Source organism: Platalea leucorodia (genome assembly GCF_965183815.1).
Source record: "Platalea leucorodia genome assembly, chromosome: 3".
In the NCBI taxonomy this organism is placed as follows: Eukaryota; Metazoa; Chordata; class Aves; order Pelecaniformes; family Threskiornithidae; genus Platalea; species Platalea leucorodia.
The window spans coordinates 100,360,827-100,382,808 of NC_138825.1; the positions used below are offsets into that span (position 1 = coordinate 100,360,827).

The 21,982-nt window shown below is 40.2% G+C and overlaps 1 protein-coding gene across 7 annotated transcripts in view; it reads left to right on the forward strand.

Annotated features, from left to right (window-relative positions):
- DST (dystonin) overlaps nucleotides 1-21,982 on the forward strand; it is a 302,794-nt gene that overhangs the window by 136,043 nt on the left and 144,769 nt on the right. For all 7 annotated transcript variants that reach the window (XM_082306929.1, XM_082306927.1, XM_082306930.1 and 4 more), the window contains 12 exons: nucleotides 12,922-13,034; nucleotides 13,170-13,276; nucleotides 13,818-13,937; nucleotides 14,266-14,361; nucleotides 14,441-14,568; nucleotides 17,471-17,564; nucleotides 17,911-18,065; nucleotides 18,937-19,399; nucleotides 19,487-19,615; nucleotides 19,819-19,896; nucleotides 20,005-20,166; nucleotides 20,271-20,375. In XM_082306929.1, the coding sequence (XP_082163055.1) occupies nucleotides 12,922-13,034; nucleotides 13,170-13,276; nucleotides 13,818-13,937; nucleotides 14,266-14,361; nucleotides 14,441-14,568; nucleotides 17,471-17,564; nucleotides 17,911-18,065; nucleotides 18,937-19,399; nucleotides 19,487-19,615; nucleotides 19,819-19,896; nucleotides 20,005-20,166; nucleotides 20,271-20,375 (1,750 nt within the window). The remainder of the gene's footprint in view (nucleotides 1-12,921; nucleotides 13,035-13,169; nucleotides 13,277-13,817; nucleotides 13,938-14,265; nucleotides 14,362-14,440; nucleotides 14,569-17,470; nucleotides 17,565-17,910; nucleotides 18,066-18,936; nucleotides 19,400-19,486; nucleotides 19,616-19,818; nucleotides 19,897-20,004; nucleotides 20,167-20,270; nucleotides 20,376-21,982) is intronic.

Here is a 21,982-nt window from a genome sequence, read left to right on the forward strand (position 1 = left end):
TCATGCTATGGGAAGGACTAGCAATTAAAGAGTCATGGGCCCTTGATCTGGGCTTCTGTACACTTTCGGCATAGACATGTCCAGTTATGCTTGGACTTTAAGGTGAATTTCAGCAACCGTACAAAATGGAAAGATACTGGTTAGGAAAAAAAGTGGATAAACTGCGTTTAGGTCAGGCAGCAGTCTGACAAGTGAGCAGAACTGTAGTATGCACATGAAGGGTTTGAGACAGAAAACAAGCAAGGTCATTTCATATAATGCTATACCAAGGCTTGCTGAGACCACATGCAGGCAGTTGTCTACAAATTTTGGCACCGCCTAACAAGAATGATAAGTATTAGAAATGTTGCAGGGAGGGAAAGTGGTGATAGAGTTCAAACGGGTGCATTTTGAGCACAAGTTAGGAGGAAAATGTTTGTTTTTTTTTTTTTTTACTGTATTGTTAAACAAAATGTGAGGATGTGATCCAAAGGGGCCTTTGGCACTGGTAAACTTTGTGCAAGACCTTAATGATGCCTACACTTTTTAAGTTGTATGTAGTTTAGAAAGAGAGCAAGGGGAAAATGCCTATTATCCCCAAATGAAAGAGGAACAGAGGCCAACAGTGAATGCAGCACAGAAAGAGCGTAGGTACCCTGAGTACTTCATGTGGGAGGAATAGAAGCTGCAGCAAAGAATGTGTCCTCAAAGGAAGGAGCACTGTGACAGCTCCATAAATGCTAGGTAAAGCGAGAGGCAAATTTTCCAGGGTCACAACGCTTTTCTTTTGAAATATTACTATAATAAGTCCGTACACTTTCAGAATTACTAAGCAGATATTTTTCTGAGTGTGGTATAGCAGGGAGCAAGCTAGATCCCTGCCTGCTAAATAACTGTTCTGGTTTAGAACAAGCTGTTTCAACCTTACCCAGGACAATTTGCCATGTATGTAGTTGAACACTAAGCTCCTGGCTGGCAGTGCATGTGGCATCCCTCTGATGTTAAAACATGTTGCAGCTGATCAGGTACTGACATGAATACATTCCTTAAGGGGAGGGATAGTGATGCCTTAATTTGCAGTAACATGTTGAAAACCCTTGGGGAATGAATGAGAAAGAAACTAAATATTACACAGTGTCAAGCCTTAAAATGCTAGGGGATATGTTTTAAATAAAGAGATTAGTTGGGTCTGCTAGTTTTGACTTGCCGTTTTGTAAGTCATATTTTATTGTTACCCGGCTTTAACAAAAAGAAAATACAGGTTTGGTTGCGTTGCCCCCTGCTTCCCACCCACTTCATTGTTCAGAAGCGTGGCTGTTACTGTTTTCAACAGTTTTTGTTATGTAGAAGAAACAAACTCAGCATTAAGAATCACCAATCTGGGAAAAGATAAACAGCGTTTAGGATGATTAAAAATATTGACAAGCAGACATGCTTTTAATGTTGCTTGCCTGACTATGCATATACATATAGCTAATGGGTTTAGAAGTAGCAAGTAACCTCAGCTACAGTTTAATTGAACGCACTCAGAAAAACTTTGATGGCTATTGGTAAAGGCTATATTAAAATAGTACTGGAAGCGGGCCTGCAATTTGAACATCTTGTGTTGTGGTGATGGTTAGCCTTAGTGGGTATTAGATGGAAGACTTCCAGGCAGTTGCGTTGATTAATTTCAGATCTGGACTTAAAATGATCCCTGTGTATGTTGTGCTGGATCCTACTGCTCAGTAGCAGCTAAATGAAAGATAACAGTTTTCTTTTTGCAGTAACGGAGAAGAAAAAAATTACTGGGGTGAAATCAAAGCTTTTCTCTTGTTCTAGCCAAATGGGAGTAAACTGAAAAATAAAGCTTTGGATTGAAAGGCCATTTTTTTATTCAGGTTTCATGTGTCTCTTACTTTTTGATTAGTAAAGACCAGGACACCTACGGGTGTCAGAAGCCTTTATTCAAAAGGGTGGTGTCTGAGCAGTGGTGGCCTATGTGCCCATGATAATTCGGACAGGGAGAGGTCATGGTCTTCTGGCAGTGCCTCTGGCAAATTTGTGGCACATAGAGAAACGGCTGCCTCCAAGGCAGGATGGCACAAGGAGAAATCTTGGTTTTGAACTCATTGCGGTACCTCACCCTTCTTCCCCGTTGGTGAGCGTATGAATCCCGCTGGAAAGCTAGTGCATCAGGCAGTCACTGCTGGGGTCTGGAAGGAGTTTTCTCAGGGAACAGGACAGAAAGATCATGTGGTTGGGTTTCTTCATTGTCTTTTTGGTATTCAGACACTCCAAGGAACCATTATTTATAGTTATTTCTGTAGACTGCACAGTGTGGGTTGAAGTTAAAAGTTATGAGCCTTTCTTCCATTTAAATTTTATCATAGGCAAAAAATTGGCAAAGTTACTATACCATTACTGTTCTTGTAATGACAAAAACATCTCGAATTACAAGGAGAATGTAAAATCTGGTTTTGAAGCTGATGAAAGGACTGATTGAGATCATTTCTAGTTTCATTCAACTTACTGCCAAGTTGCGATTAGGGTTTGTTAGGCATGGCTAAAGCTGAACTCCACATTTAACTAATAGGTCTTTGATGTTACAGTGCCTCAATTGTGTGTTTATCTAAGTCAATTGGTATGGCACGTTACAGGTAAAGTTTTGCTGTGCTAACAAAGGTGGGACAGGAGGCATCAGTAGGTTTATTAAACTCAGTGCTCGCCAAATCAAGGACGTGCACGATAGAAGGAATTCTCTGAATTAGCTGTATATATTCTTAGGGGCTAAATTAATAAGGTAAGAAAAAAAGCCCTCAGGTGCCCTTATTTTTAGTGCAGCTGAACAATTCATTCTTTTTCTGTTGGAAGTCTTGATATAACATGTTGGGATGTCTGAAGAATAGACAAGAAATGTATCCGTGAGTAGTGTACCTTTGTTACAGTATTTCCAGCTCACCGTCAATTGCAATATTTTTTTCAGAATTACTCATTGTATCTGAAAATTTCTATGAAAAATTATGAAAAAGATACACAAAGGAGGACTGAAGAGTCCAGATCACATGAGAAGTTTTCAGCTCTTGAGGGAATAAAAAGGCATGATTGTTCATCTTTAGAGAGGCATTGAATGAAATCTATAGAGGCACATAAAATCATGAATAGTACAGACATTCCTGTCATACCAACACAAGAGAAAACACCACCAGAAAGAGTGTACAAGTCATAATGATCATGTGAAATACATTAGCACAGTGTGTCATTGAGGCTGGGGACCTGTGGGGCTTGAGAAAAGAATTTGCCACATACTTGAACAAACAATGCGCAGAGCTGTATTCAGCAGCATGCTTTTTCGTTTATCACAGTTATAAGGATAAAACTTTTGTATAATGACAGTTTTCAATTAGAAAATTGTTTACATTGTCCCTGAATTCTGAAGTGTTGCCTAACTTCAGTAATGACACTGCTCAGCTTCACCCAGTGGTTTGATGCATTGGGGTAATTTTTGTGTCACCGTGTCATGTGTTAGTTGAAGATGTTCTTGTAAAGTCTATGGTTGAACAGTCATTTTAATCTCACATTTGACATTACATGAAATATTTTCCATATCTCCCCCTGCAAAAGATATTTATGAAATGTAGTAAAATATTTATGTAACTTCAAATAATCTGTATCAGTTGGCCAAGATAGAAGGCTTTAATGGATTACTTTCCACCTGCTTTCACCTTTAAACTTCCAGTCAAGTGCTGAATGATGAGCTACCAGACATGACATACCATGCATCTCCTTACTTATGGTGTAAAATTTTGGTAGCCTTTTTGAATTTGCTTCATATTAATTGAATGAGAAAGTCTTCAAGAAGTCCTAAGCAAATCTGCAGTGATCATTGTTATCAAGTCTGTGAGAGCTGGTTAAGCAATTCTGCATTTAAAATGTACAGCATTGCTTTATTTTTCTGTGAGTGTCAGTCTCAAAACATGCATGTTCAGTGAGGCAGCACATTTCATGAGAGCTTTGCACTTATCTAAATTTCTACTCAGTACGGTCAGTGGATTTGGCTCCCTCTGAAGTAATTCTTAGATTCTGGATAGCTTGCTGGGTAGGTTGCACTGGATGTGTTGGCCAGATTTCCACCGGCTATAATGAAATATATACAGACACTTGCATGTATACACTGAAATTTAGCTGTCTGGATCTGGAGCTGAATCTCACCCCTTGCTGCTTTCCTCATTCTTATATATAATAGAGATCTTTTGATCTCAGGGCAGTATAAAAGCTGGAAGCTCTCAAATCTTTCTCTGTTCTTTCTTGTCACGTTCAAGTGAATCTGTTAAAAAGAACCAAAACCATTCTTCATAAAAGTTACAGTTCACAGTTACATATCCTGTGAATGCTCGAGGCTGATTACTGATGATCAGACCTGGCTGCACGTTATTCCACGCTAACCTCCTTTTCTGGGGGACTCAAGTTAATAGTGTCGTACCTATAGATTAAAAGTTCTGCCTGTCCTTTGACTACATCCTCTGAAGGACAGCTGCAGCCAGTTCTTCTTTGTTTAGATACTCCATCACACTTAGGTCCCTGATTTATCTTTCATGTTTACTTTTCTAGCTTTTCTACTCAAATGTTTGTGAGTAGTGTGCAAAACTATCCATCTAGCAGGCACGTGAGCCCAAGGACGAGTGCCAAGGAGCTTCAGGCAAAAAAGATCACCTGGTTCAGACATCTAGACATCTGGTTCAAATCTTACTTTTGCCAGTTGCAGACGTTGGCATGGAAATTAGTGCTCACATTTGTGTATTGAGGTCTGAGACTGAAGGGTTCTTTCCCAACATAGAGCAAGAATCTCAATGAAACTAGAAAACCTCCTCATGTGTATTGTTGTCCGTAGATCCTTCAGAGACAAATCCACAATTTTGTTAGTAATCCAGAGCTTCTGAAAGGGAGGTAGCCCAGAGTATAGTAGAAGATGGTGTTGAATGCTTATGGGTAAAGATCAGAGGGAAGGCTAACAAGGCAGATATCCTGGTGGGAGTCTGTTATAGACCACCCAACCAAGATGAGGAAACAGATGAAGTATTCTACAAGTGGTTGGCTGAAGTCTCACAATCTCTAGCCCTTGTTCTCGTGGGAGACTTCAACTTACCAGATATCTGCTGGAAATACAACGCAGCAGAGAGGAAACAGTCTCGGAGGTTCCTGGAGTGTGTGGGAGATGATAACTGCCTGACGCAGCTGGTGAGCGAGCCCACCAGGGAAGGTGCCCCGCTGGACCTGTTGTTTATGAACAGAGAAGGCCTGGTGGGTGATGTGGTGGTCGGAGGCTGTCTTGGGCTCAGCAACCATGAAATGATCGAGTTTTCAATTCTTGGAGAAGTAAGGAAGGGAGTCAGCAAAACCGCTACCCTGAACTTCAGAAGAGCAGACTTTGGCTTGTTCAGGAGCCTGGTTGACAGAGTCCCTTGGGAGGCAGTCCTGAAGGGCAAAGGAGTCCAGGAAGGCGGGATGTTATTCAAGAAGGAAGTCTCAAAGGCGCAGGAGCAGGCCATCCCCACGTGCCGTAAGTCGAGCACGCGGGGGAGAAGACCGGCCTGGCTGAACAGAGAGCTTTGGCGGGAACTCAGGAAAAAAAGGAAAGCCTACCACCTTTGGAAGAAGGGGCAGGCAACTCAGGAGGACTACAGGGATGTTGTGAGGTTATGCAGGGAGAAGATTAGAAAGGCGAAGGCCCAGCTAGAACTTAAACTGGACACTGCCGTTAAAGATAACAAAAAATGTTTCTACAAATGTATCAGCAACAAAAGGAGGGCCAGGGAGAATCTCCCTCCTTTGTTGGAGGTGGAGGGAAACATTGCCACGAAGGATGAGGAGAAGGCTGAGGTACTTAATGCCTTCTTTGCCTCAGTCTTTAATAGTCAGACTGGTCATCCTCAGGGTTTTCAGGCCCCTGTGCTGGGAGATGGAGATAGGATGCAGAATGAAGCCCCAGTTGTCGGAAGAGGTGGCAGTCACCAACCTGCTCCTCCACCTGAATGCTCACAAGTCCATGGGGCCAGAGGGGATCCACCTGAGGATACTGAGGGAGCTGGCAGAGGAGCTTGCCAAGCCACTCTCCATCATTTATCAGCAGTCCTGGTCAACTGGGGAGGTCCTAGTTGACTGGAGGTTAGCAAATGTGATGCCCATCTACAAGAAGGGTCGGAAGGAGGATCCAGGGAACTACAGGCCTGTCAGCCTGACCTCGGTGCTGGGGAAGGTTATGGAGCAGATCATCCTGAGTGCCATTATGCAGCAAGTGTGGGACAATCAGGGGATCAGGCTCAGCCAGCATGGGTTTATGAAAGGGAGGTCCTGCTTGACTCACCTGGTTTCCTTCTATGACAGGGTGACCTGCTTAGTGGATGAGGGGAAGGCTGCAGATGTTGTCTACTTGGACTTTAGTAAGGCCTTTGACACTGTCTCCCACAGCATTCTCCTGGAGAAGCTGGCTGCTCACGGCTTGGATAAGTGCACTCTGCGTTGGGTTAAAAACTGGCTGGACGGCCGAGCCCAGAGAGTGGCGGTAAATGGAGTCAAATCCAGTTGGCAGCCAGTCACGAGTGGTGTTCCCCAGGGCTCAGTGTTGGGGCTGGTCCTGTTCAATATCGTCATTGATGATCTGGAGGAGGGGATCAAGTGCACCCTCAGTAAGTTTGCAGATGACACCAAGTTGGGTGGAAGTGTCGATCTGCTGGAGGGTAGGACGGCCCTATAGAGGGATCTGGACAGGCTGGATCGTTGGGCTGAGGCCAACTGTATGAGATTCACCAAGGCTCAGTGCCGGGTCCTGCACCTGGGTCACAACAACCCCATGCAACACTACAGGTTTGGGGAGGAGTGGCTGGAGAGCTGCCTGGCAGAAAAGGACCTGGGGGTGTTGGTTGACAGCTGCCTGAACATGAGCCAGCAGTGTGCTCAGGTGGCCAAGAAGGCCAATGGCATCCTGGCTTGTATCAGGAATAGTGTGGCCAGCAGGACCAGGGAGGTGATCATGCCCCTGTACTTGGCACTGGTGAGGCCGCACCTCTAGTACTGTGTTCAGTTTTGGGCCCCTCCCTACAAGAAGGACATCAAGGTGCTGGAGCGTGTCCAGAGAAGGGCAACGAAGTTGGTGAAGGGTCTAGAGCACAAGTCTTATGAGGAGCGGCTGAGGGAGCTGGGGTTGGTTAGTCTGGAGAAAAGCAGGCTTGGGGGAGACCTTATCACTCTCTACAGCTACCTGAAGGGAGGTTGTAGTGAGGTGGGGGTCGGTCTCTTCTCCCAAGTAACAAGGGATAGGACAAGAGGAAATGGCCTCAAGCTGTGCCAGGGGAAGTTTAGGTTGGATATTAGGAAGAACTTCTTCACCAAAAGGGTAGTCAGGCACTGGAACAGGCTGCCCAGGGGAGTGGTTGAGTCTCCATCCCTGGAGGTATTGAAAAGATGTGTAGACATGGTGTTTGATGACATGGTTTAGTGGTGGACTTGGCAGTGCTAGGTTAATGGTTGGACTCGATGATCTTAAGGGTCTTTTCCAACCTAAATGATTCTGTGATTCTAACATTGTGCCTGCTCTCCTCAGCATGGGGTTTTTGACATGAAGGAACCTGCTGGAGAACCTTGTGCTGTGTGTCCATATTGTGGTCCTTGATTCTGATGATGGAGGGCCTCTATTCCTCCTTAATGCCACAAAGTCATACCTGCTTGCTATTTTTGAGCGGAAACTCTCCTCTTCCTGCTCTGTAAGTGATCAGATTATGTGGAAGGAAATTTGAATTACTCTGCTCCCTGAAACTTGGGTTTCCAAGTTCTCTGAAACAGGGTTACTGAACCAGCTAGTCCTATATGGCCTTTTTTTCCCTAAGACATGGCATCCTTTATATTGAAGCTCCCGTGTGACCATGGGAAAAAGATCAGGAAAATAACTGTGATAGGCATATGCATTAGCAAAGGGTACCTCCAACACTGTAACTAGATCTCATGGTCATGGCAATGTAGAGAGCACTGCATCTGCAGACATTGGGCATCAGTAGAAATGCCCACAAGGGAAGTACCTGTTAGCTGAAGTCCAGGAGTCATTCCCATTGTGTTGATGCCTCAGTCTTTCTGAAGCAGGCTCTTTGGCAAGCTCTTTTGAACAAGACTTAGATTTGTACCTGATGTGGAGACAAATTCTTTAATAAGTTCCCAAATATTGACTCTGCATATAAGCTGGTGTACATATTTTTTAGTGCTTTTGAAACTCTGTTAAGGGATAGGTTAAATGGTAGGCATTACTATATAGTAGGTTAAAGAAATTGATTTTGCTTCATCATCTGATTTGTAGAGTTCCTGGGAAAGTAACAGGAGATCTGTGTTAGAAGAGAGAGAGTTAAAATTTCTGTTTCACATGGACGTTTCCTATTTTCTGATTTCGTTCTTTGCAATCTTTCTGCTATTAACCAAAATCTCTAGAATAGATGTTAATATATTTCTTGTGCTGCATTCTGAAATATGTGTTGAATCTGATCTGCTTGAGAAGTCTCTCTATTCTTGTGTTTTTTAAAAATTTATTTTATGACTCTGTATTCTGGCATGGTCTTTAATTTTTTTCAGTAGTCCTCCCATCCCTGAAAAATGCATGAGTCTTTCTGGCACCCGTCCTTTTCAATTGTCTGTGAACAATGAAGCAAAGAATTTGTTTCATTTTTATAGGCATTTTCTAATTACAGCAGTGGAAAAGCTAACTGGACTATAGCGACGTGTACACTTTGCTCTGCATCTTCAGTCATGTTTTCTCTGAGAGTTCTGCTTGAAACTCACTATATTAATATTTCTGCTCAATATAAGCCAAGAAAGAAACGTCCTTTTAATGTCAGGTATTACTCAGGCAGCGTCCAGAGTTTTGACTGAAACAGAGTTGTGCAGATTAAACAGCTTAGATGGTTCATGTAAATAGCTTCAGGCCTTGTCAGTTAGCCTCCTGAACCTGTTAACAGTATTTTCATGTGGAATATTATTCTGATTTATGTATGTTTTAATAAAGTTAAACATTGCTGTAACTTGGGCCACTGTCTTCACGGAACAGTGAAGAGAAGGTTGTGGTTTCTTCATCATTGACTGGGAAAATAAAAGTTCAGTTAAATATCTTTTTCCACTTTGAAATATCAAATTCCCTTCAGATCTCACCTTTTGTTTTAACAGGCAAATATTGTAGCTGCTAGTTTGGATCTTGAACTGTTTTACTAGGTATTAGGTTCTGGCTATGGGAAAATCTACATGTGCCTAACTTTATTATGTACAACTCTTTGATTTCAAGGAGTCTTTGCAGAGTAGAAAGCTTGCATTTGATCTGTGTAACTTGCATTATAAACCTCTTCATTTCTTTATGCCGTTCTGCAGATGTTGTTCACTTGCTTGTCTTTGTGGTGCTAAGTACTTGTTTTCTTGATCAAAATTTTGTCAGCTTCCTAATTGAAGTGGTATTAATCACACCTTTTTTTCCCTCACTTCTGATACAAATTGTGTCTCATTTCTAACACCTACACGAAGATCCTGAATGGCAGGCACCAGTCTTATTTATAAATGAAATGATCAATGACTGGCAATGTAGAAGCCAACCCCCTTGACTTAGGTGCGGCTGCAGCAGAAGCATCTCCTTTGCATGGAATGTTCCAACTCGGCTGGTGTTTGGGATGTTTATGTGTGTGTTTTGATGGCAAGGGCCCAGCCCGCTGAAAAATCTGCCATAAGATGATTCACAGTATTATGAGAGAAGGTAGAGTCATCGTCTTACTTAAAGTGCATTTAATTTAATTTGTTCTTGACTATGTATAAAACCACTTAATGGTACTGTGCAAATAGATATAAAATATATTTATAATAAATGACAAATAGCTTCTACAAAACTTATGTATTTTCTCTTTAGCCTTAAAAATTAAAATGTTTGCTATGATAGATGATGCTTTTAAATCCAGTGTTTACTTAAGACAACTAAATAAATCCGTATTAGAAAGATACTAATCACAACTGCAATTTAAGCAGTTAGTAGTATTCCAGAATTCAAAGGAGAAACGAAATACTCAAGATAGTGGAAAATATTGGTGATCCTTTATAATACAGCCCCACAACAGTCACTGTGCACAATCTGTGCTCAGTAATACCGGATTCCCTTGATTCCTCAGAGAACGATGGTGATCAGTGATCACAGCACTGAAATCTGCGTGCGCATGCTTAAATGCAAATTCCCACGTACCCAGTTATTGGACAGGTATGTCTGCAAGCTTACAGCAGATAAAAACTACTTTTATTTTCATTTAAAATCGTGAGAAAACACTCTTAGACAAAAGGCACAATGTGGCAATTAGTGATTTCCTGAGCCGTATCTTTTGGATGCATTTTTCTGGGGTTAGAAGTCTTTTACTGAGCTGTGGGAGGTGTAGGCTCCTTTTCCTGTGGCTTTGCAACATATCCCTCTACTATTTGGGAAGGGGAAGGGGAAGGGGTGGTCTGTGGAGGGTGGAGGCCCCAAGCCCCCAGCAGTGTGCACTTCCCATGGCCAAGACCAGATGCTTTTGCATTCAAGTCATAATACCTGTCTTTTCTTCTTTATAAGCCATCAGGGCTTATTCTCAGTCAGCTGTTGAGCCTTCTGTCTGCTTCAGAAAAACCAAAGGCAAGCACTATCGAGACAGAGACAAATGCTATCTTCTGTAGTATTTTCTGGTAGATCAAGACTTTAGATAAATATAGACTAGTTAATCTAGGTTGGTATGCTATGTGGTAAGTGTATAATTAACTGAAAACAGCAGTGTTCATTGCACATTTCCCTTATTCTTAAAGGGGAACGGGAATAACCCTGTGCTGGTGGGAGTTGCGGGGATAGGAAAGCGTTTAACAGAGGGGGGTCTTCTTCAGATGGGGGTTGAAGCCACAGCACTGATGTAAAACGATGCATTATGCAAGAGCAGTTGTTTTTATTGGTTTTTACCTGTGTCACGGTGGGAAAAACTTTACCTCTTCTTCATCTAAATGAAAGCTTTATTCTAAGGAGCTTATTGTGTCAGCGTCTCTGCAGCTTGCAGCTTGTTTTCTGGGAATAGTCAAGGCTTTTACAACAACTTGTCCTTTCTTGTTCTGAGAGTTGGCAATCGAACAGGCAGTGTAAGTGATTCTTGCGCCATTTTTATCAACTGTGAAACAAATGTAAAGAAGGCAGGTGAAAAAAATAACCAAATCAACAGTGTACTCTTACAGAAACCTGCTTCTCTTGTCAAAACTGTGCTGTGAAAGCAGTCTTATTTATTATTCATACCCTTGAATTATTGTGGCTGAAATAGGAGACTGGAGCGCTCTGTTTCCTTTTCTAGTATTGTCTTTTATTTTTCCTGGATTTTCTGCGCTGTTAAGAGCAACAAATTATATTGGTTTCATTGCATTATTTTCATTGCACTGAAATTCAGAGAAGAATGGCATAAGCTTGATCGTGCTCCCACTAAGCATATTGGAAGTGGAAGGTCCCACTGGTTTAGGAGGATTATGTTTCTTTTTACACCACTTAAGTTTTATTATTAATTAAGTGTTCTTTCAGGAAATAATAGATGCAGTATTATCTGTCTTGTAGACTTGTCTTCTAAAGAGCACAGTGATTCTGAATGGCTGAAAAGAAATACATTTCTATTTACAGTGCCCTTGTAGTTAATTCAAAGACAAGCTTATATTGAGTTTCCCAAGGTTAATACCATTTTGTGATCGAGGGAATTTGGGGTGTTGCCAAATGAAATGTTATTCGTTTTGAGCAATGTGATAGTTAACAGTTTTATTCCTCTGTTGCAATTATTTAAAGCTTCTGCTAGCTAAAACTAAGGAAATAGTTTCTCTGGAGACAAAAAGAAGAAAATTTAAGGACTGAATTTTTCACTAAAGCTTCTATGTAATTTTTTTTTCTTTTGGGGTTTTGTTTTAGGTTTTTTTTCAGTGTGGGTCTGGTTTTCAGTAGCGTAGGATTTCAGTAGCAAAGGTTTCAGACCCTTGTGACTCTGGTTGGCTTCAATGGGATGAGTTTTTGCGCAGCATCTTTGAAAATCCCTTCTTCCTTTTAGTTGTTATGGCTAAGAGGATTCCCGGTCCCGAAAGAGCCAAAGAGTAACACACTCTGCCCCAAGAATCACAAGATCTAAAAGCCAAGCACCACATAGCAAACCTAAAGGACAATATTACTTTTGAAGTTTTACATTAATTTAAAACACTAAAGTAGTGGTGTTGGTACAGGGTAATACTTATGGACCTTAAAAACGTGTTGCTTAGGATGAGTATTCCATTCAAACAAGAGTGTTATGGCTGGCAATGGAGTTGAGCAGGGTGAGGGTGTAAGTGCATGGGGCTGAGGGTTTTCTACAAGACAACTGACAGCAATGTTTATCTGAAAGCGGGGCTTCAGTGCAGTTTGAACAAGACTTCTTTAAAGCCCAGTAAGAATACTTGTCTTCCAGGTTAAAGTGATTTTTTTTGTGACTGAACTTGTTTCTGTATGGGTTCTGACATGCGCTGAAGAGTTTGATGCAGAATGACTAAAAACTTGTAAAGGCAGTAGAACTGAACTTCCTCACATAAATGAGTCCTAAGAGAAAAGTGAGTTTAACTTCCTCCAGGGCAGTGGAGAGGACAAGGTGTGATAACACAATGGCAATGCATGTGAATAAATATGCGTAAGAAAAGAGAGATGTATATAAGGGATGGCTGGAAACTTTAGCCTGTAGATAAAGAATTGACAGTGTTGTAGTTACCTGCTGCTTGTGTTTATCACTTAGCACTGACCTCAGCTTGTTCACGTGATTTTAATGAAATCCTGTTTTAATGAAGGCTCTGTTGCTGTATCCATCCGTGCTCTTGGTTTGATTTACTAATACAGCAGTGATTTAAACTGGTAAAGAGTTGTAATCAAGTGTTACCCTTTTTATTTGACAGGCCGGACCTGATAGACATGAATACCGTTGCTGTTCAAAGCAACCTTGCAAATTTAGAACATGCTTTTTTTGTAGCAGAAAAACTTGGTGTTGCCAGACTTCTGGACCCCGAAGGTAAGGTAGCTGCAAAGGGCTTTGTTGCAAAAACCCTAACATTAAAATAAAACCCAGTCTGCCTGCAGGTTGTAGCATATTTGTGGGCATTCTTACAACTACGTGATAAAGCGCTGTTCTGTCTTGCTCTTTTAGATGTTGATGTTTCCTCACCTGATGAGAAGTCAGTAATAACTTATGTGTCATCACTTTATGATGCATTTCCCAAAGTACCTGAAGGTGGTGAAGGCATCGGTGCAAATGTGAGTAGGAGAAAAATACTTGAGTAGTGTGTGAGCTTCATTAATACGATTCTTGATTTCAGCTCCAGAACGTTAGCTGGATCTTCCATGGGACTGCTGTCACACTTTTCTTTGACACGCTTTTCTAGGTTGAGATTTTAGAGGCTTAGCAGCTATTTCGTGTTCTGGACATGAAAATATTCATGCAAAGAGCTTAACTATAAACCATATACCTGAAGTTGGAGAAAGATAGAGTCAAAGTTCTTACTTTTCAGTCATGGACCTATAAACTGTGCCTCTGTGATTCTTACCAATTTGAAATTTATTAAACTAGAAAATTTTGTGTTTTCAGTGCCATTATTTGAGACCAAAACTGAAGAGTGAAATTATATATTTGGAAGCTTTAAGTGAGCTGTAATGAGCAAGTAAATATTGTTTCAGAATTGCAGGGTTTAGAAATCTCTTTTCTATGTGTGTGAAGACCTCAGACTTCAAAGATAAGGCAAAAGTGAGCTCTCAGATGATTTTCTTCTGATCTGTAATCTGGGTTGTGCTTTGGTAGGATGTTGAAGTCAAATGGGTTGAATATCAGAATATGGTGAACTACCTCATGCAGTGGATCAGACACCATGTCACGATAATGTCTGACAGAACATTTCCCAACAATCCTGTGGAATTGAAGGTGAGGTGTGCCGTCTTAAACTCCTTGTTGGAATGACACTTTATCTTACTGACTCAAAGCATGCTTGAACAAATGAAGTGCTTGTTGGTTTATACAAATCAACTGTAGAACAGAACTACCCCTTAACCTTTTCAAAGTACAATAAATACATTATTACTGACATATGAACAATCAAAAGCAAACCTGTAGCTTGTCACTGATCGTTTTTTGTAGAACTCAAGTAGAACAGTATAAAAACATAAGTTTATGAAGAATATTGAGGGGGTTTAGAGAGTAAGGTCATATTCACTGTAAGTAAAAGTTGATGATGGTTTTTATGTTTCTGTAGGCACTTTATAATCAGTATTTACAGTTTAAAGAAACAGAAATTCCACCAAAGGAGACAGATAAATCAAAAATTAAACGTCTATATAAACTGCTAGAGGTAAGTTTTAACATGCATTGAAATGTATGGAAGTTCCCTGTCTGTGGCTTAAAGTAACAAATATGTATGAATTGTTAAGGTCTGGATAGAATTCGGACGCATCAAACTTCCTCAAGGCTATCATCCAAATGATATAGAAAAAGAATGGGGAAAGCTTATTATTGCCATGCTGGAAAGAGAGAAGATCCTTCGGCCTGAAGTGGAGAGGTACGCTAGTGAATGTTTGACAGGCTTGGTTAATGTATTTTCTGTTGTTTTAATCCATATTGAAAATTGTAAATGTCGTCTTCCATGATAACGTCCACATTGTTTTTCTAGATCAAGTAATTCTGCCTTTGTTCAAGGCCTGAAGTTCTTTACCTACTTCATAGAAGCAGGTCCAGATGGAAGTAACTTTGGTGGTCTCGGAAGGTCATGATGAAGTATCTGTGCCTCAGATCATCAAAGCACTTAAACACAAATATAACCACCTTCTTTGTACAGTTGGTCAGAGCTAGGTCCATATCACTTCGCTGTCTCATTTGGACTTGGTTTCATATAAGCAACATCCTCATCCTTTACTTGAAATGTATATTTCACTTGGTGCACAGCATTGTGGGCTAACGTCCTGTCTGAGGTTGTTTGAAAGTTGGTGGTACTCGAGAGCACACAAAGCATTTAGATGCGCAAAGCGCATAGTAGTCTTCCATGGTAGTAGAATGTGTGACACTGTTTTGTACATCACTAGTAAGATACTGAGCATGTTTAAAATCTTGATGCAGTCTTAGAGCATTTGTGCTTTTTAATGGTACCTCTTTTGAGTTCTGTGGCAGACGCAAGTGCTATCCATTCATTAATTAAAAAAAACCCTTTTATTTAACTCTAAGCAAAATGATTCTTTAGGCTTCTACCTGCAGGTGGGTATAGACGCCTGAGTCTGGATTCATTCTGCTTAACTTTCAGCATCCAAAGAAGACACCTAAGATCCGAATCACTTTCTAGAAAACCCTGGCACTGACTTTCTGGTGACAATAGGTCGATCATTCTCTCTGGTTTAGGTACCCGAAATCAGGTGTGAAGAATCCAGACCTCAGAAGAGGTCTCAGAAAGACAGATTTGAGGAAGAGAAGGTCCCAAAGACCATCATAGTTGATTAAATATGTGTCATGCTTACAAAAGCAAGAGCATGACTGAAATGGCAGATTCAGTAGGAGATATTGATTCACAGCATCCTGCTGCGAAAGAAGTTCCTATAGAGGAATACAAAGTTGTTCCCACTGTGCAGAGCAGAACACTGGGAAGCAGCAGCAGAAATACAGCCTGCTAGATCTTGTAGGTTAATCTGTCCTGACCTGCCAAAAGCAAAGTTAGTGCCTGCCTTCACCAAAAGGAATTCTGTTCATACTTGCAGAAAGCTGGATTATCTTTGTTGAGAACGTGTATAAATGACATTAGTTTATTCCTTTTTTATTCAGATGGACTGAGCACAGGTAAAAACAAGTAAACATAAACTCCTTCCCATATTTCAGAATTGGTAAACACACTTAAAGTGACAGATCATATGGTGATGGTCACTACGTGTGGTAGTCACTGCAAAATAAGAGAGAAAAGTTGATTAAGTGATTCTGCTTAGTGAACAAGTTAAAATTGTCGATTAATCTGGACATAAGAACTTGATCCATGTTTGTTGTGTTGGTTACTAGTGCATCTCACTAATACGAGGTGTTGATACAGCTCCTGGGGTGGGATTTGGTTGTGGCAAAAATGTGACCTCAGATAATATTGAAATTTGGCAAGTACTAAAATTTTGTCTGCAAGTTTGGTGAATACATCTGAAAGTATCAACACAGATAGACATCATGTGGCCGGATTGGTGTATGGGATCAAAATTAATTTGATGTCAGTGAGGAGAGTGCCAAACTGAGCTCTAGTTTGCAAAACTAGCAGAGTTTGGAATTACTGCAGGGGTGTGTCTGTGCCTTTGCTGTGCTCTTCTGCGTAAACACAGTCAGCTTATGGTGTGGGTGTGGTTTTCAGGAAAAGCAGGGGGTGAAATACTGAAAAAATCACCCCTAACCCAAATTCCGAGTTAAAGCATAAACTTAAGGGCAGTGATCAGATTTTTCTTACTTGTTTTGCGGTCAAAACAGCAAGCAGCAATTAGCTCTGAATGTGGAAGAAGTTGAAGGGAAATTTGCAGGAGGACAGATTTGTGGGACAGGGCAGTTAGTAAACATGCATACTTGGCCAGTGGAGTAATGACGGTGGGTTGGATGGTGTACAGGTGTCTCAAATTAAATTGTTACGAGCTGATTAACCATGATATTCCCCCAGTTTTATTGTGCAGTTCCATTTGGAGGAAAAGGAGTCAGCCCAGCCTGGAGGTGTTTTGTAGCGTACTGTGGAGCGTGAAGTTCTCACTTCACTCCTTTCTGAAACTTTTTGTTGAAAAGTCTGAGAAACGCTGTGAAGACTTCTTTACATTATTTGGCTTCTAGACATTTAGTGACACTTAAATAAAATATTTGGCGTGTCTGTTTCCTAGAGACGCCCTGATGTTGCTGCCTAGTCTGTACTTGCAAAGCTTGAATGCAAGGTAGGCAAGCCAAAAGCAAGGTAGCATACATAGCCCCAGGTAAAATCCTTTGAAGAGCTGGCAGAATATTAATTGCTGGCTTTTGAATATGCATACTGAAGCCTATTTAAAGGAGGAGTGGTAGGTGTTTCAAAAGCCAGTAGTGAAATTTCATCCCTAGAAGCTGTACATTTTGTAGGAGCTTTATCTTTTCATTTTTCAGCAAATGCAAACAACCAGAAGCGCTGTGCTCTGGATGTAAAAATGAATAGCAGTAGTTATAGCTATCATAGCAGTGATTCACTGTTTAGCAACAGTACTAGTGCTCGAACCAGTGTTGACTCTAACGAGAATTTCCTTTCTGTTAATTGTGGTCCCACACTGATTAAATCTTGTATAAGCTTTGGTAATGGCACCTTAGAAGGAAACAGGTAACTTGGCATTTGTATTTGTGCGATGTTCATTTGTTTGTTTTTAAAGTCTTGCAACATGTCTAGTAAATATAAATAACATTAATACTTATTTATTTTTCTGAAATGCTCTGGCATCACCTAGGTTGGAAATGCTGCAGCAGATTGCAAACAGAATTCAGCGGGACAGCCGGAGCTGTGAGGACAAACTAATACTTGCCCGGAACGCTTTGCAGTCTGTAAGTCAGTCGGTCATTTTACTTGTCTCTGTTCATGAACTTACTGCAGTGGAATGGCTACTTAAAAAAAAAAAAAAAATTCTTTAGGATTTTTGAGCGCATACTTAAGAGCTGCTACTTTTATTTTCGTTGTACTATTATTTTTGATTTAGCATTTCTTAAAGAAAATCCCCAAAATTGCCTAGAGTGAGTTCTGTTAGATTTTTTTTTTTGTCGGTAGTTGTATAAAATGCTTCACAATTGTTTCAAGATCAGAAGAAGTTTTTACAAAAAAATTAGGATTTCTTACAGCTCACTTCTCTTTGATTTAGCTGCGGGGCTTAATGGCTTTCTCTTATTTATTCAGGACACCAAACGATTAGAGTCAGGGCTTCAATTCCAACATGAAGCAGAGATAGCTGGGTATCTTCTTGAATCCGAGAACCTTCTCCGCCAGCAAGTGATTGATGCCCAAATTCTTATTGATGGAAAATACTATCAGGCAGACCAGCTTGTGCAAAGGTACTTTGCAACGTATTTATATGAAGAAAGAAATGTCCCAAATATGGGTACCCATTATGGACCACATTTTCAAATCTTTATGTCTATGGATAAACTTCTTTATTTGGGTGCCCAGTGACAGATTGAGATTATCAGGTATTCTGGTGGGTGCATTGCCCACAAACGTTGTTGGAGACAAGAGGAGCTGTTTGTACTGCTTTGTGAAAATGAAGTCATTCACCAGAACATGACTTAAATGTTTAATATTTACTAGATATCTGAGTGTAAAGATGTTAGCTTGTTTTATTGAACCTAAAATGCTTTTATAATTCACCAACTTTGAGTTTTAAAATGGAGGCAAGATTTCTGGTGATAGCTGTAGATGTCTTAACAGGTAATAGGTGGGGTAACGTTAGCTTGTATGTGGCAGTGTGTACAGTCTTAGCAGAAAGATGCATTTAAATGGCATAATTCAATTTTATGAAGAAGCAGCTCCAAAGTTTTTCAGGATTTGTGGTGGACTGGGTGAGATCAAGCACATAACAGCTCCTTGGCAGTGAACTGCAAGTGTTTGATCTGCTGCAACATGCAGTATCTTGTAAGATTTCTGCTTTGCTGATTGTTCCCTGGAATTGTGTATGGTGCATGCTAGTGCCCATACCATGCTCATTTTCTGGTCATTGCCCGATTTCTGCATCTATTATCTGTATTTATAGAAGTATAAGCTGACATACCCTATACTTCCTGATATAAATGCTTATTTGTAAATATTTACGTACAACTGAAGTGAGAGGTCATGTGAATTCATATTGCTATTTAGTTCAGCGTGATAAACCTTTAATCATAAGCATTCGTGGAAATTATTTTTATTTATTTTCCTTTATTTTAACAGAGTTGCAAAACTTCGTGATGAACTGATGGCCATACGGACTGAATGTTCTTCTGTGTACAACAAGGGGCATGCACTGACAACAGAGCAGACAAAGCTGATGATATCAGGAATAACCGAAAGCTTAAACTCAGGATTTACAACGAACCTAACCCCTGAACTAAATGCTGCAATAACCCAAGGTTTAACACCTACTTTGACTTCTTCCAGCTTGACATCTGGCCTTTCATCAGGTCTTACTTCCAGACTGACACCAACCATCACTCCCGCTTACACACCAGGCATCCCACCACGGTTAATTCAAAGCTATGTGACAGGAGTAGACAGTGGGACTCTGCAAACACTCAAACTGATGCAAATCAGAAAACCTCTTATGAAATCAGCTTTTGTGGATCAGAATTTAACAGAAGAAGAGGTGAACATGAAATTTGTCCAGGACCTATTGAGTTGGGTGGAAGAAATGCAGGTAGCAATCTTTACGGAAACGATCCGCTTCTAATTATTATGTTTACTCCTTGTAGATCATGGCTAATTTTTCCTTCTTGTCTGTAAGGTGCAACTTGATCGAGCAGAATGGGGTTCAGATCTACCAAGTGTTGAAAGCCATTTAGAAAATCACAAAAATGTCCACAAAGCTATTGAGGAATTTGAATCCAGCCTTAAAGAAGCTAAAATCAGTGAGGTACAGCACCATATTCTTTATTCCTTTGGTTACTTTCTTACTGGGTGACCCATAGACTAATGTTAAATTTTAGAACTGTGTTTGGGTTTCACAGTCTTACTTTTACTTCTGGTCTCTACATGACATATCATGAAATTAGGAGATCTAATGGTTTAACGAATCTAACCTTTTTGTTGTCTTTTGATCTCATATACCAAATACAGATCCAGATGACTGCCCCTCTTAAACTCAGTTATGCAGAAAAATTGCACAAACTGGAGAGTCAGTATTCAAAACTCTTGGTAAGTTTGTCATAGCTCTTAGATGTTCAGCTTTTCAATGTACATCGTCTTTGATATGGGATGAGCTTTAAATTCTGATTTTTGTAAATCTATTTCTTTTCAATAAAGAACACATCGAGAAATCAGGAAAGGCATCTAGATACTCTTCACAGTTTTGTGTCTCGTGCTACTAGAGAGCTGATATGGCTGAATGAAAAAGAAGAGGAAGAGGTTGCATATGACTGGAGTGAAAGAAACCCCAATATAACAAGAAAAAAGGAATACCATGCAGTACGTATTGCTGGTATAATCCAGAGGGAATAATTAAATCATCTTTAAGAATTTGAGATATTTCTAAAAACATTTCTTTTTTTTTTTTTTTGTCTGGAAAAAAGGAATTAATGAGAGAACTTGATCAAAAAGAAGTTGTTATTAAATCAGTACAAGAAATAGCTGAGCAATTGCTTCTTGAAAATCACCCAGCCAGGCTAACCATTGAGGTAAGTTAGTAAAAACAGCACACAAACAAGAAAATAGTTTTGTGATTTAATAGACCTTAGATTCCAGGCGAAAAGAAGGGAAGTGCATAGGAAATTAACCAGCAAGACTCTGAATAATGGGGCCTTTTTTTTTCCTCTTCAGCATCTCTGTTGTATCCGTCTTCCAGTTTCCAAAAAGTAAAAACAATTCTTTAAAGTTAGGTTACGTCTTGGATTGCTTAGATAAAATCCTCCTGAAGTCTAAAATTAAAATTTCCAGAGTTGGTCTGTACAAATGTTTCTGGTCATGCATGCAGCTTCTACAGTTATTGATACAAATTGCGTTGGCAAACTGAGGGCACGGAACAGTCCTTATGTGGTTTCTCTCCTGTTGGATTGAAAGTAAGTTTTGGTAGAGCTTTGCTAGTCACTTACTCTATGTACGGGTTCCTATTACGGTTTAGGGTTGGTTTCATAACTTACTTGTCAGTGAATTATGAAACTTGTTTGGATGTTAAAAATCTGACCAGGTGATGTGATTTACTTCAGGCTTGAATCAAGCTCTGTATTATAGGTAAACAGTTTACAGAAAATTTATTGTAGCTGTTGTAGGGTCATAACAAATTTGCAAAGGAGAATGTAAAACGCTTTTCCCTGTAGATCTTAAAGAAAAGAGTAAATACAGACAGTGGGTGGTAAAAATGGAAACAATAAAAAGCTGTTTTATTATATAAGAAGGAAAAAGCAGTCAGAGGATGGATTTTTATGGTTCTTCAGCTTAGTGAGTTTATATCTGCGTAAATGGGAAACATGAAGAAAACTCCTCCCTTCCTTCCTTCTCTCATGACCTTTGCTTTGAATAATAAATGATATTATGTAATGTGGAGAATTCTTTTCTTTAAAGGTATATGCTGTTCTGGTGGGTTCTTATCAGTGTAATATACTTGATATATGAATATATTAAAGATACATATTATGAAACCAGGCCATCGCAGTGAAGATGACTATGCAGGTTATGGTGTCTGCAGTAATGCTATATTGGGACATTTAAAAAGAAAAAAAAAAAAGGGGAATTTATGGCTTTTACACAGCAGAACCTATGCATTAATGCATCAGCTTGAAATTCATTGAAGCCAATTGAAAAACTCTTGAATTCCCTGAGAATCGTACAGAATTGAAAAATTGAGACTTTTGGCTGATTCACAAAGTCAAGAGTACCCTCTGCTGGTGAATGCTCGTGCAGTGCATCTCTAGTGGCAGCACCATGCAGACAGTATAGGAGGCATCATCTGAGTAGGCTCACATTGTTTAAATTCCTGTGCAGCTGTTACACAAAATTATACATTGCAGCGAGTCCTGATTAATTGTGTTTATTGTGCATTCAGTGTTACTTTAATATCTGATTTGTATCCAAGGAAGAATCAAGCTATTTTGAACGAGTAAATAGAGCCACAGAATCAAAGACTAGCTTAGACTGGGGGAACCTCAGGAGATGTAGACACTGCTTAAAGCAGTGTCAGGGCTTTGTTTGGCTGACTTCTGAACGTGCCTGAGGCTGTGGCAATTTCACAGCTTCTCTGAGTGAGTTTTCTGATGTTTGACTATGCTGTAGTGACAGGATTTTTCTC